Source organism: Pogoniulus pusillus, chromosome 20, assembly GCF_015220805.1.
Source record: "Pogoniulus pusillus isolate bPogPus1 chromosome 20, bPogPus1.pri, whole genome shotgun sequence".
Lineage (NCBI taxonomy): Eukaryota > Metazoa > Chordata > Aves > Piciformes > Lybiidae > Pogoniulus > Pogoniulus pusillus.
The window spans coordinates 10,280,137-10,294,298 of record NC_087283.1 but is presented as its reverse complement, the minus strand read 5'-3'; the positions used below and the strand labels follow the sequence as shown (position 1 = coordinate 10,294,298).

The following is a 14,162-nucleotide window of genomic DNA, read 5'->3' as shown; positions in this document are numbered from 1 at the left end:
TTCAGTACCTGAAGTGGGCTACAAGAAGGCTGGAGTGGGACTGTTCACAAAGGCCTGCAGCAGTAGGAAGAGGGGCAATGGCTTCAAACTGGAGAAGAGTAAATTTAGATTGGATGTCAGTAAGCAGATCTTCACGAGGGTGGTGCAAAACTGGAATGAGTTGCCCAGGGAGGTGGCTGAGGCCCTGTGCCTGGAGATATTCAAGGTGAGGCTCAGCAGAGCTCTGGGCAAGCTGATCCAGTGGAGGATGTCCCTGCTGACTGCAGAGGGCGTTGGACTGGCTGACCTTTGGAGGTCCCTTCCAACCCGAACCATTCTATGACGCTGCAAAGCCAGAAGAGCATCCAGAGCAGCTCTGCTCTCTCCTCAGGACCAAGCTGTGGCTCCTGAGCAGCATGCACAGAGAGAAACATTCTTCTCTTCAAAGGGAAACTGGAGCCCTTGGTGGCTTCGTCTCATGTTTGCTGTAACCCCAAACTGTTTGCGCTCTGCACGACTCTGGTTTTAATCATTTATTCATCAGCACAGTTTGATGGCCCCGCTGCATTCCAGGCTGAAGCTTTTAAACCCTTCCTATGCTGCAGGCATACTGAAAGGAGCAAGTGCTTTCCCTGGGACCTGGTAATATAAGTAAATATGACAGGCTCTGGTTCCATTTTTTCTCTCTCCCCACACACATCAAAAGCCATTACTGCCTAACAGATGCTGAGGACAGACGGCAGATCTGGGGAGAGGGGAAGAAAAACTCCAACTTTTTAAAGCCAGGTCCGTGTGAAGTGATCAAACATAATCCACTCAGTAGTGACCTGCTCCTCCCTCCACCAACTCCTCTTTGAGTCTGCAATAAAATTACCTCTCTGAAGCCTCCCATTAAGGGATGAAAAGACAATTGCCTTTCTCCAGCTGAAACTGGATGGGAGATGCAACCCCCAACACGTTATGAGCGGAGTTTCAGCCATGCCTGGTTACTGGAGATCAGGCTCCTCTGCCTAGATTTGCTCTTCTTTTAAAGATAGACCAAAAGAGCTGCCCAGAGTGATGTTCAGAGAAGTGACAGATCCAAGGGAGAGGCTGGCTGCGGCGCACACTTCTCCTTCCCGGAGGCGACGGTGACTGCTGAGCCCTGAATCTCCCTGCACAGCCCAGCAAAGGTACAACACATCAGCACCCAGCCTGGCTTGCACCGATAACAAGGACAAACAAACTGCTCAGGGACACAGCTCAGGCTGCTGGGCTTCAGGAGGAAGTCAGGGGAATAAGCACACGACAATGCTGCAGCCACCCCCAAGCAACACCTCACAAGCAAAATGTTGACGAGCTTCAGGTCTGTGGCATGACAGGGAAAAAGCTGCCACGGGTGACAGCAGGCTCACAGCACATCAGGGCAATGAGTCCCAAATCACATGCACCAGCTTTGAGCACTCCTCATTCCCTTTTCCCTAGGAAAGGTCCAAATAAAATTAACAATTTTGTCTTTGTGCCTGACATTGTAAGAGCAAGGATGATTTAAAGGGCTTGATCCTTGGAGGCACCTTAAGTCAGACAGGCAGCAAGGCTGGCACCAAAACAACAGCTCCTCTTGGAACTTTAGGGCAAGAAATCTGCATCTCAGCATATTTATCCTGGAAGGGGTGGCAGGGCACAGACAATGTTGTCATTCTGCAGGCAGCACACCCCAGCTCAAAACCTGCCCAGCAAAACTGAGAGGGCAGCACACGCCACAAGTAGGTCACCCCAAGCAGAGATCACTGGAAGCTTCTCCCATCACTCAGAGCAAGGCTTTTCCTTCATGTTTCTGAATAATTTCACTTCAAGACTGAAAGCCCTCCTGGGATCTGCTCTCACGTTTATCAGTGTGAAGAGCTGACAGGGAGCCTTTTGCTCTTAGAACATCGTTCCCTTAAGGCAAGATCAGAGGTGGTCCACGGCAAAGACAAGCTGTTCCTGTTGCTCAGACTCAAAATAGATCCACCTCATCCCAAAGCCTCAGCAGAGGATCCTGCAAAGCAGACACTGACCTCAAGACTTGCTTCAAAACAGAGCCCAGATGCCCAGAGTCCCAGTGTGGAATGGGGACACTGACATGAGACTGTCACATCAAACGCACTGAGGCACTGGACACCTGCCTTCCCTTGGCTCTGTCACTCCAGACTCAGTGACATTTCCATTGAGCAACAGTCAGAGGCTGTGCTCAGCCTCAGAAGCCATCACTGAATCGATACAGGGAAGGGAGATGGAGTATGGGGGGGCCACTGGGGAACAGATGCTCTGGTGCCTGCTTGATGCAAACCCTGGCGCTGACAGAAGCTTTCAAAGAGCACTTGGTGCCAGGCTTTGTCTGACACCCAGAAACAAGGCTCACCTTGCACTCCTTCCTTAAACAGAGCCACCAATCTCTTCTCCTCTGGCCACCAACATAGACAAAATCTGTACAAAGCCAGCACCTTTACAATTTCTACTCCTGCACAAGGGAAAAAAAGAAAGCATTTCACTCAGAGTCAGGAGCTGCCAAGAAGCACTGGCTGCAGACAACCACAACAAGAGCAGCTGCAGAAGCAACTCAGCTTGAAAGCAAGATACGAGGGGAGGATCATGCAGGGCTGCTTAGGACACAGCCTGCTCTTGCTCCACAGGAGGATTCTGCCCTCCCTGTTCTCAGCCTTGAACAAAAAACAACACAAAACATCAGAGCCACCCTTGTCCCACACAGCTGCTGGGAGGAACACACTTTCAGGCTCACTGCTGCTCTGCTGCCTGCTCCAAGCTCACAGAAGTGCTGTGAGGGTGATGAAGGGATTGAAACACTGCCTTATGAAGAAAGGCTGAGAGACCTGGGGCTTTTTAGTCTGGAGAGAAGACTGAGAGGGCATCTAAAAGATGTATATAAACATCTGAGGGCTGGGTGTCAGGAAGGAGGGGACAGCCTCTTCTCACTCGTGCCCTGCGACAGGAAAAGGAGCAATGGATGTAAACTGCAGCACAGGAAGTTGCACTTCAACACAAGGCAGAACTACTTTGCTGTAAGGGTCACAGAGCACTGGAACAAGCTCCCCAGAGATGCTGTGGAGTCTCCTTATCTGGAGACTTCCAAGACCTATCTGGATGCACACCTGTGCTACCTGCACTAGATTCTATAGTCCTGCTCTGGCAGGGGGAGGTCAGACTCAAAGATTTCCAGAGGTCCCTTCCAACCTCTAACACCCTATGATCCTGTGACTGAATCCATCGTTGGCATTCCAGAACACCAGGAGAGCAAGCTGGAGCACTGAGTTGCACTTCCACCACCTCCAGACATGCTGCACCCTGAGGAGTACACGCACCAGAGGACTTAGCACATCACGTACAAGTGGCCTGTAACGCTGGAAATTAAGGGTCCATTTATAAACCCTCTATTAACAGATGATTAATAGGCACAGCCATATTTTTTAATAACTTACAATAAAAAGATGCTGCAAAAAGCTTAAGCAAGACAGTCTTAACAGATGGTGCTATAAAGTGAATTATAACATGTACAGGAGCTAGTGCAAAGTAATGGATGTCCTCATTTAATAAGAAGAATCTGATTTTATGCAGCAACTTTCACGCTTGAGGCATCTCAATACACTTTAATGAGCCCTTGTGGCCTTGGCATGAGCTTGCACGGAGCCATGGCCATAAGCTGCTGTTTTAGTGAGAGGTTAGATGTTGGTCAGGACACTGGAGTGACTCCTCAGTCTTGATTTCTAACCCTTCCTTGGATAGCTACCAAAAACTGACAGCAAGATGCCACCTCCTAACACTGCGCTGCAGGGAACAACAAGCAAGCCTCGGTCTGGGGCTTGAAATGTCTTCTAACTAAGGGGGAAGAATACACACACACACAAAAAAAAGAGCATTATTATCACCACCAAAACCAGACTGGCATCTGCATCCAGGGCTATAAGGCATGCCACAAATTATGTAATTTAATAAACACTGTAATAATAAAGTATTTATTTTGTATAATGAAGTGTTAGTGATTAGAAACCAAACACACATCGGGCACGCTGCTGCGGTTTCTCTTGAACCCTTGCCAGTATCACTCAAGGCTAAATATGTCTGCAGCAGGTTGAGAGTAAGTTCCTAGCCTTGTTTTGATCAGCCTGTCAAGTGTTTTCACTGCCATTCGGGTCTCTTTATATCACACTGTAATTGGGCTGCTTTCTCAAGGTGCAGCAAAGGGGAAAAAAAAAAAAGGAAGGGAAGAAAATAAGCCACAGGAAAAAAAAACCCAACCAACCCACCACCAAAAAAAACAAAACCCCAAGCAGAACCCTGGCTCCTGCAAAATCCTGCACTGCAAACTGGGCTGCTTTTCTGAAAGCTGATTTCAGTAGCAAAGGGCATTTTGTAAACAGCTGGTGAAAATAGAGTGGAACTGAAAGGCAGCTTGCATTAAACTCCACAAGAAAGCCTGATTTACCCTCGCGCGCTCGCTTTGTAGTGTCGATCAAACCACTTCCAGCTCCCAGGGGAGGCCCTTGGAAAAAAATAAAAGGGAATAAAAAGAAAAAAAAAAAAAAAGAAAGAAATAGAAAAGCAAATGTCATCTCTCAGAGACTGAATGCACCCCAGAGCCCTTGGCACGGCGCTGGCTGCGGCAGGGACACTTGTCACACCGACCTCCCTGCCCAAGTTCAAGCTCCAGGGTCAAGAGGATGCCTCCAGCGGTGTCCTCGCTTGCCCTTGAGTTGTCAGGTCTGGGGGGAGAGCTTTGATCAGGGCAGGCGGGGGGGTGTCCTGCTCCCCCTGCACCTGAACCCATCCTTCAACGTCAGCTCATTGATTTGCAGATGTCGAGAGAGCAGAGAAAAAACACAGGGGGATGAGGGACAATCAATCACCGGTGGCGCAGGACGTGGAGAAACGCGCCCTCCAGAGGGCTGGACTTTCCCTCCAGGCTCTTAACACTCTTCAGACACCTCACCAGCGATGAGGAGCCCTGGTTTTGGGGGGCTACACAATCCTACTGCACACTGAGCTTCTGGGGAAAACAGCCTAAAGACAGGGGAAGACAATTCTGCAGTGATCTGGCTACAGCTGCCAGGGGACATTCCTGCCACCTTCTACTGCAGCACCCTACCTATTCACTCTGGAAATCCCAGAATCCCAGCATGGTGGGGATGGAAAAGGCCTCTGGAGATCATCTAGTCCAAGCCCCCTGTTAAAGCAGGGTTACCTACAACAGATTGCCCAGATCTCAATGTCCAAGTGGGTTTGTAATCTCCCCAGAGAAGCAGACTCCACAACCTCTCTGCCTGTTCCAGGGCTCCAGCATCCTCACACCAAAGAAGACTTCTCCTCCTGTTCAGATGGAACCTCCTGGGTTCCAGTTTGTGCTCACTTGGCCCTTGTCTTGTCACTGGGCACCACTGAGAAGAATCTGGTCTCATCCTCTTGCCCCTCATCTTTTAGCTCTTGCTGAGGATTGATCAGATCCCCTTTCAGGCTGCTCTTCTCCAGGCTAAACAGCTCCAGGGCTCTCAGCCTTTCCTCCTCACAGACTCTCCAGCACCCCTCAGCAGCCTCCACTGGATTTTCTCCAGTACCTCCTTGCCTCTATGGAAATGCAAAGGCAGAGCTGCCCTTCCAGGATTCTGGGGCTGTTCCTCCCTCAACAGATTAGTGCTTGGGCAGCAAGAAGGTGTTCAGGTATCAGGGCCATCTCCACACAAGAACAGCCATGTGCATTTCCATGGCTGTTTCTCCTAGAAGCAATAATAAGCAGTGAAGGACCACGAGTCACCCAGGCCAGAGTCTGGGCTCACCTTTGGCTGACAGCAGCACAGTCAAAGGATCCTGGGTGTATCCCACACCTTTGTACTTTGTCCTTCCAGTGTGACAAGGCCACCAAGCACGTGAATAAGTATGAGCAGGGAAAGCAGCCTGTTTAGTTACAAAGAACAGGCTTGATGGGCTCCTGCCACTTTCCCTGGGAGTTCTGCACTGATGTTCTCTTTCTGCTATGAGGTGGCAGCAGTTGGCAACCCAGCTGCTCCCTTAGCAGTGACACTGAGGATTCCAATGTCCTGGGGCTGTTTAGCCTGGAGAAGAGCAGCCAGAGAGGGAATCTGATCAGTGCTCAGCAAGAGCTAAAGGGTGGGAGGCAAGAGGATGGGGCCAGATTCATTCCAGTGGTGTGCAGTGACAGGACAAGGGACAACAGGCACAAACTGAAATCCAAGAGGTTCCATCTGAACAGAAAGAGAAACTTCTGTGGTAAGGGTGCTGGAGCAGGCTGCCCAGAGAGGTTGTGGCTGGACTGGATGACCTCCAGTGGACCTTTCTGATCCCTCCCATGCTGAGATTCTCTGTGATTCAAGCAGCACATTGCTAATATGCAAAAAAACATGGAATAGTTTCTGTGATTCCATTTACACCTTTCTTGGTTCCAGAAAGTTAACAACTCTCATTGTGGGGGCAGCTGCTTTTAGTGGGCAGGCAGGAGGCTCCAGCTCCAATCACAGCCATTCAACATCCTAAGGAGGGGCAGTGTGTGTCAGGCTCTGCTCTCATGAGACCCCACCTGGAGTACTGTGTGAAGTTCTGGAGCCCCCAACACAAGAAGAACATGGAACTGTCAGAGTGAGGCCAGAGGAGGCCACGGAGGTGCTCAGAGGGCTGCAGCAGCTCTGCTATAAGGACAGGCTGCAAAAGTTGGGGCTCTACAGCCTGGAAAAGAGAAGGCTTCAAGGAGATCTTATAGTAGCCTTCCAGTATCTGAAGCCAGCCTACAGGAGGGCTGGGGAGGGACTACTGACAAAGTCTTGCAATGACAGGACAAGGGGTAATGGATTTAACCTGGTAGAGGAGAGGTTCAAACTAGATGTTAGGAAGAAGCTCTTTACAGTGAGGGTGGTGAGACACTGGCACAGGTTGCCCAGGGAGGCTGTGGCTGCTCATCCAACCTGTGGCCTTGAGTGACCTGTTCTAGTGGGAGGTATCCCTGCCTATGGGGGACACCTATGGAGGGTTGGAACTGGATGCTCCAAGCTAAACCATTCTATGGTTCTATGAATCTAAGTCGTAGCCTCCAGAGGAGCACATTTAGGGTTAGGGCCTAGACTTTAACCAATTTACCTCAGATTTTAACAGGCACTTTGTGAACCTCATACAGCCACTGGCTGAAGAGGCTGGAATCCTGCCAGAATTTCCCTCCCAGACTGCTCTAATGACAACACAGAGGAGCCTGGATGCAGAATTTCAAAGCCACCATGCAACTTCCACCCGAGGCTTACCATCTCCACATCAAATTCGGGGAACATGACGCATGTTGCTCCCACCCAGAGAGGACAGAGGAGCTTATTGACCACCCCATGGAGGTGGTGCAAAGGCAGCACGTGCAGGATAACATCCTCTTTCTTCCACTCCCATTTTTCAACCAGTCCTGTGGTCTGCAGAACAAAACAGACAAGCCAGCGTTAGGGAAGGAGGGAAGGCTTTCCTGGCATGAAGAGCTCAAGGGACTCAAGCCCCAAATCCCCTGGGCACAGCTGGCAGCAGAAGTCCTGGAGCTCCTGGAATGATGCCAGAGTAAAAAAATCCTTACCTTTAGGGTCAGCACAAGCAAAATTCTCACCACAAAAGCAGAAGACAAAAGGAACACTTCAGTATCTTGTCAGGCTGACTCTCCCTACACATCAAAGTCCTTCCTCATTACCAGGAAATAATCAACAATGATTTTAAGCAGGACCTACACAACCTGCTGCTGCACAGGCAGAGTTGGCAGAAAGAGCAATGAAAATCCTAATTTTCCCAGAACTCTGCTGACATAATTTGGACATTGATGACTTTGGGCTTTTAGCACCTGTAAGGGATAGTCAGTAGGAGCAGAAAATTGTTTGATAAACAGAATGTAGTTAAAAAATAGAATAGATCAGTAAAAAAAAAATTAGTGCATCAAGCCTCTAAGCCACTCTGCTCTGAAGGGATCATTATCTGAAGTGTCAGACCTCAGGCTTCTGGTGGAACAATGCCCCTTGGAGCCCAGCACTAGCAACTGGAAAGCTTATTTCTAGCCATCTAAAAATAAAAGCAGCACTTGAACAGTGGAATTTAATCATGTCATTCCCAGCCCTCTTCCTCCACAGGGCAGGGAGGTTTTAGGCTTTCTGCAGGACTGCACAGAGGCTGGTGGCTGCTCGAGCCACCTCCCAAATAATCAGCATATTTGTGAGGGAGCAGATTCTTTGCCCAACATAGCCAAGCCCTGGCTCGCTCCATCAAGGCTTTGACACTGCAGGATCTGAGCACCCAGAAGCTCTTGGAAGCATCCATAAGGCACAATATACTCCCTGCCCTTTTTTTCCCTAATGGCATGAGTCTCTCAGCTGCAGGCAGAGATAACCAACTGGTGAGGCAGGCAGCAGGCTCATCCAAAGTTTTCATTCCTTTAGGCTCAGAGAGCTAATGGGTTTTTTTGCCTTGGGGATATTTATCTGAATAATGCACAGGCTCCACACTGGACTAGGCTGGGCTAAGCTACATTCTAGTGAGGGGCAAAGATTCTCTCCCAGTCATAGCAAACAAAAAAAAACCCAAACTGCACAAAAAAGAGCCTTTTTCCAACAGCCCTCATCCCTCCTGCTTTCCAGGGCAGCAGGGAGAACAAACCACCTGCCCCTAGATGCAGCTACAGCATGGCAACACCAAAAGGAGAATATTGAGAGCCTTGACCACTTTTTTGTGTGTCCACCTTAAAAGTGTTGAGAAGTTGGGAGATAGAGCCCCACAGCTCTGTGATTGCTGTGTGCTGAGCTTTGAGACCTTCAACCTCAGAACAGCTCTCAAGACCAAGATTTGTGCAGCTTGGCACAAGCTTTGCACAAGGAAAGCTTTCAGATGACAGTTCAAGAGATAAGGAACTACTGGAGAGAATCCAGGGGTGGTTACAAAGATGCTGAGGGGACTGAAGCATCTCTGTAAGGGGGAAAATACGAGACATCTGGGGCTGTTTAGCCTGGAGAAGAGCAGACTGAGAAGGGATCTGCTCAATGCTCAGCAAGAGCTAATGGGTTGGCAGAAAGAGAATGGGGCCAGACTCTTGTCAGTGGTGCCCAGCAATGAGACAAAGGGCAGCACTGGAACCGAGGGCAAACTGGAACACAAGAGGTTTGACTTGAACTTAAGGGGAAACTTCTTTGGTGCGAAGATGCTGGAGCCCTGGAGCAGGCTGCCCAGAGTGGAGTCTGCTACCCTGGAGGCATTCCAAGCCCACCTGGCCATTGTGATCCTGGGCAAGCTGCTGTGGGTGACCCTGCTTTAGCAAGGGGACTGGTCTAGATGATCTCCAGAGGTCCCTTCTGACCCCCACCACGCTGGGATCTGGTGAATGCAGCACTCACCACAGCCTGCACATTCTCATGGGTGCTGAGGACACCTTTCGGCCTTCCTGTTGTGCCGCTAGTGTAGATTATCATGGCTCCTCTGTCTTTCCATGAAGAGCAGGCTGTCAAAGGACCCCCTTCTACTGCTGGATGACTTGTGGATCCATCCCTACAAGGCTTCAGAAGGGGCAGAAGAGGGACTCCCAATTTCCCAGCAGTAGGGGCTATCTTCTCAACGAACTCCTCTGCTGCAATGACCAGAGCGCTCTGCGAGTCCTGAATCACGTACTCCAGCTCCTGCACGGGGTGCTTCTTGTACAGGGGCACTGCTATGCCCCCACTCATCCAGGAAGCCCACTGGGCCACCACATAGGAGGCATCATTGGGACATAAAAAGGAGATCCTCTCTTCCTTCAAGTCCCTGCTGGGGCACTTCAGAACTCTGCAGATCTCCTGGGCCAAACGCAGGCTCTGGCTGACAATGTCTCTGTAAGTGTGCTCACCATTTCGGTCAATGATGGCAATTTTATCCCCAAAAGCCAAAGCTCTAGTGAAGACAGGGGTGATATCACTGCTGTAGGTCACCCAAGTGGTTTGTAGACCCCTGTGGGGATTCTTCTGCCCACACAATCCTGTTCTGCAATGGTGCAAGTCTCGGAGGAGGCACTGGAGGGGCCGTCTGGCGTGGGGGAAGAGCAGGGAGACCAACATCCTGCCAGCAGAGCTTGATTTGAAGTGATTCTGCAGAAAGCAATTACAGGAGCAGATAAGTATGTGCAGCCATCACCCAGGGGTTTGTTCCCACAGAGGGAAAGTGGCAGCCTTCATTTGAATAATACCCACTCTATTATTAATGGTTATGCTTCAGCTTGCTGCATCCCCAGCATGCAAGGCCCTGCCTGGATGGAACAGAGACCGAGACCCTTCCTCAGGCAGCCTTCATGCCCCTAAAACCCAGTTTAACTTAAATGATTAAATCGTTTTCATTGCTCAGTAATGTCAAGACACTTAGTAGAGGGTACCTGAGGTGCCATTCGACCTCAGCAGGACCAACAGTGAAGGAAATAAAGTAATTCTATCAGTATTTAGCTCCCAATCTCCAGTTTGCACTGCTCTGGTAAACTGTTTCCTTGCTCTGCGCTACCAGTTAGGCAGCACAGAGCTAGATATGAAATCCAAACCTCCTAAGGCTTAGCCCAGTGGAGAATTGTTTCCTGGGTTTTCAAGAAAGCCACTGCAGTCCTGAGAAGGTGCAGCCACAAAGAAGGACAATGAAGCTGATGAGGAGTCTAAAGCAGAAGTCTTATGAGGAGCAGCTGAGGGAATTGGGGTTCTTCAGCTGGAGAAAAAGAGGCTGAGGGGAGATCTCCTGGCTCTCTACAACTCTCTGAAAGGAGGTATTGGAGCCATGTACAGCCACAGCTCTCTTCTCACAGGGAACAAACCACAGGACAAGAGGAAATGGTCTCAAGTTGCACAAGAGGAAGTTTAGGTTGGACATTAGAAGAAAACTCCTCACTGACAGGGTTCTCAAATAGTGGAAGAGGCTGTCCAGGGAGGTGATCTAATCCCCATCCCTAGGTGTTTAAAAGCTGCAGAGATGTGGAGTTGAGTGGCATAGTTCAGCTCCAGACTTGGCAGAGTTAGAGAACAGTTGGACTTAATGATATTAAAGGTCTTTCCTAATCAGCACTACTTTATGATTCTATTCTATGATTTCTTCAAGCAGCAGCACATCTAAGCACAGAAAAGTGCCCAAACTCTCCCACCTGATGGGTTATCCATCACAAACACTGCTTAAGCACAACAGACCAAGTGGTTAACAGCTCCTAGATAGCCCCAGGAGTTTTGTCTACACCAAGCACCTGTTTTACCCAGCATCAGCAGCAGAGAAGCACAACGACCCCCACACTGACCTCTGGGTTTGGTACCTCTCAAAGTCCTGATGTGGCAGCACCCAGAGCCAGGCAGAGCACTGAGATAAGCTCCAACATAGCATCAGGCTCCACCTGGACAGCTATAACCCAGCCTAACCACTCCACTACAGCAACAGCATGAGTCACAGAGGCACTTCAACAGAGAAAACCTCCAGGGGGGAGCAAGGAGAAGAACCAGCACCAGCACAGGCTTGGCAGGAAGACCACAGGCTGGCACAAACGTCGCACACTCTGCCTTTGTGCTTAGACAGCACAATGACATCAACCTGTCTGCTCACAGGAGAAGTTAGCAACAAAGGTTTTGTGCTAACTGCTGAAAAGGACAAGAAGTTTGCTCTTTAGAATCAGAATCAAACAGCTTGGAAGAGACCTCCAAGATCATCCAGCCCAACCTAGAACCCAGCCCTATCCAATCAACCAGATCATGGCACTAAGTGCCTCATCCAGTCTTTGCTTGAACACCTGCAGGGACGGTGACTCGACCACCTCCCCAGGCAACTCATCTACTCTCCTTTTCATCATCCTCCCCTTTCAGAGGGAAAACTTTGCTTAATAATAGAGCTCTCTGGGAAAAGGGTAACATATAGGGCCAAACCTATAAGAACATAAAGAGGAGACAGGAGACTCAGAGTCTATGGGAAGTCCCTCTCTTCAGAAGGGAGACCACTGAGACACCAGAGACAAAAGGAAGAAGTGATAAATTGAGGATTGAGAAGATGCCTCAGAAAAACCCTAATCCCTCTGCACAGAGCCTGCAGCTCTGGCTGGAAGCTCAGCAAGAACAAGCACCCTCTTCATGCAGAGACCACCATTGACACCAGCAAGAGAGCAGAGAGGGAGGAACAGGGCTGTGGAAGACAAGAGAGGAATTCACAGCACAGCCTAATGGCTGCTATTAACCACCACCACTGGAGTATCCCCAGAGAGACACTACAACAAGAGAAGACAGCCAAAGGATGACAACTTCTCACTCTAAGAGCACAGAGGTTGTGATAAAGACCTATTAGAGGAGCATCTCGACCCAAAGAACCTCCCAGCTCAGCTTCTTACTGTGGGGAGAAGCCAAAACAAAAAAGACCCAGGGAGCTGGCACCTACTCATGGATGAGCTGAACGCACCTAAGCCAGCTCAGACACATCCACAGGCAGCACCTACCAAGTGCCTTCAGTGTTTATGTTTGTACAGGCACCACTGTGAGCCCCACAGCCTCTCCCACTCGCCCTCAGAGCTTCACCACGGATTTGCTTTTGCATAAGGACCTCAGTTTCTGCTTCCGCACAACGAACTTGTGATTTAGTGAGGAAACATCTGGGCTGGGCAGAGATGCTTTCCAGGCAGAGCAAGGTAAGCATGTGCACTCATGACATAGACCAGCAGGGTGGAAAAAACCTCCAAAGCAAGCCACACCACCGAAGCTGGCGTGACATAGTTCCATTTCTCTGTGGAGATTAAACTGCAGAGTCAACATCACAGAGCCACAGAAAACATCTGGTGGAAGAGGCCTCCAAGATCACCCCAGTCCAACCTTCGACCCAGTTCAGGGTCAGTTCTAAGGTCATGTCCTTAAGTGCCAGGTCCACACACAGCTACAAACACCTCCAGGGATGGCAACTCCAGCACTGCCCTGCACAGACCATTCCAACGCTCGAGAACCTTCTCTGTGAAGAAGTATTTCCTAGCATGCAGCCTGAATCTCCCCTGGCACAGCTTGAAAGCTTGTCCTGTTGCTTGACACCAAGGAGAAGAGGCTGCCTCCTCCTCACTCCAACCTCCCTTCAGGCAGCTGTAGAGATCAACGAGGTCTCCCCTCAGCCTCCTCTTCTCTATACTGAACCACCTCAGCCCCCTCAGCTGCTCCTCCTAGGCCATGTGCTCCAGGCCCTTCATTCACTATCTGAATCAAATCACCTCCTTCTGACCCACACCCCAGGCATTAAAAGGGCATTAATTGGGAGCAACCACATGCCAGGATCACGCTGTGCTCCAGGCCAGCACAGCTAAGAGCTGCTCCTCACACAGCTCTGAGCATAGACTCATAGAGCAGTTCAGGTTGGGAGGGACCTCAAGGATCACCCAGTTCCAACCCTCTGCCATAGGCAGGGACACCTCCCACTAGAACAGGTCGTTCAAAGCCTCATCCAACCTGGCCTTGAACACCTCCAGGCACTGCCACGTCATCACTAAGCCATGTCCCTCAGCACCACATCCACATGGCTTTGAAACTCCTCCAGGGATGGAAACTCCACCAACGCCCTGGGCAGCCTGGGTCAGGCCTTGACAACCCTCAAGGGGAAGAAATTGTCCTCATGTACAACCTAAACCTTTCCTGGTGGAACTTGTGGCCATTTCTTGTCCTAGAGCTTGTTCCTTGGAAGAAGAAACTGCCTCACACCTGGCTCCAACCTCCTTTCAGGGAGCCAGAGGGCCACAAGGTCTCCTCACAGCTTCATTTTCTCCAGGCTGTACAACCTGGTTCCCTCAGCTGCTCCTCTCAAGTCCTGTGCTCTGGTTCCTTCACTGCCCTGAGGAGCCACCCCAAGGCGTGTGACAGCTGGAAGCCAGGAGACAGAACTGTGCAGACCCCACACCCTGCGGGAGGGAAGGGCTTTGCTCTCCTGCCGCCCCAGGCGAGGGCTCCATCCTCCAGCTCTGGGTCCCTCACCCTGCTCACCTCAAACCTCAGAGGAGCAGCTGGAGAACTGCTCACCCTGTGACTCCCAGCACCACCATGGGCCTCACCAGGCTGGAGCCCGGAGCTGGCACTGCCACACCTCAGACTCGGTAAGCCTGGAAAAGACCTCCTAAGGTCACCAAGTCCCAGCACCACCACGGCCACCAAACTGTGTCCTTAAGGGCCATACCCCTGGCGATTTTCGCAGCT

At 50.4% G+C, this 14,162-nt stretch overlaps 1 protein-coding gene across 4 annotated transcripts in view; it reads right to left on the bottom strand.

Moving 5' to 3' along the window:
* ACSF3 (acyl-CoA synthetase family member 3) overlaps positions 1 to 14,162 on the bottom strand; it is a 73,440-nt gene that overhangs the window by 58,725 nt on the left and 553 nt on the right. For 3 of the 4 annotated variants that reach the window (XM_064160132.1, XM_064160131.1, XM_064160130.1), the window contains exons 2-3: positions 9,363 to 10,085; positions 7,257 to 7,412 (exon numbers count right to left, since the gene is read on the bottom strand). In XM_064160132.1, coding sequence (XP_064016202.1) covers positions 7,257 to 7,412; positions 9,363 to 10,055 — 849 coding nt within the window. In that variant the 5' untranslated portion in view covers positions 10,056 to 10,085. Of the gene's footprint in view, positions 1 to 7,256; positions 7,413 to 9,362; positions 10,086 to 14,162 lie in introns of those variants that run through there. The other variant, XM_064160133.1, reaches the window with a different exon arrangement.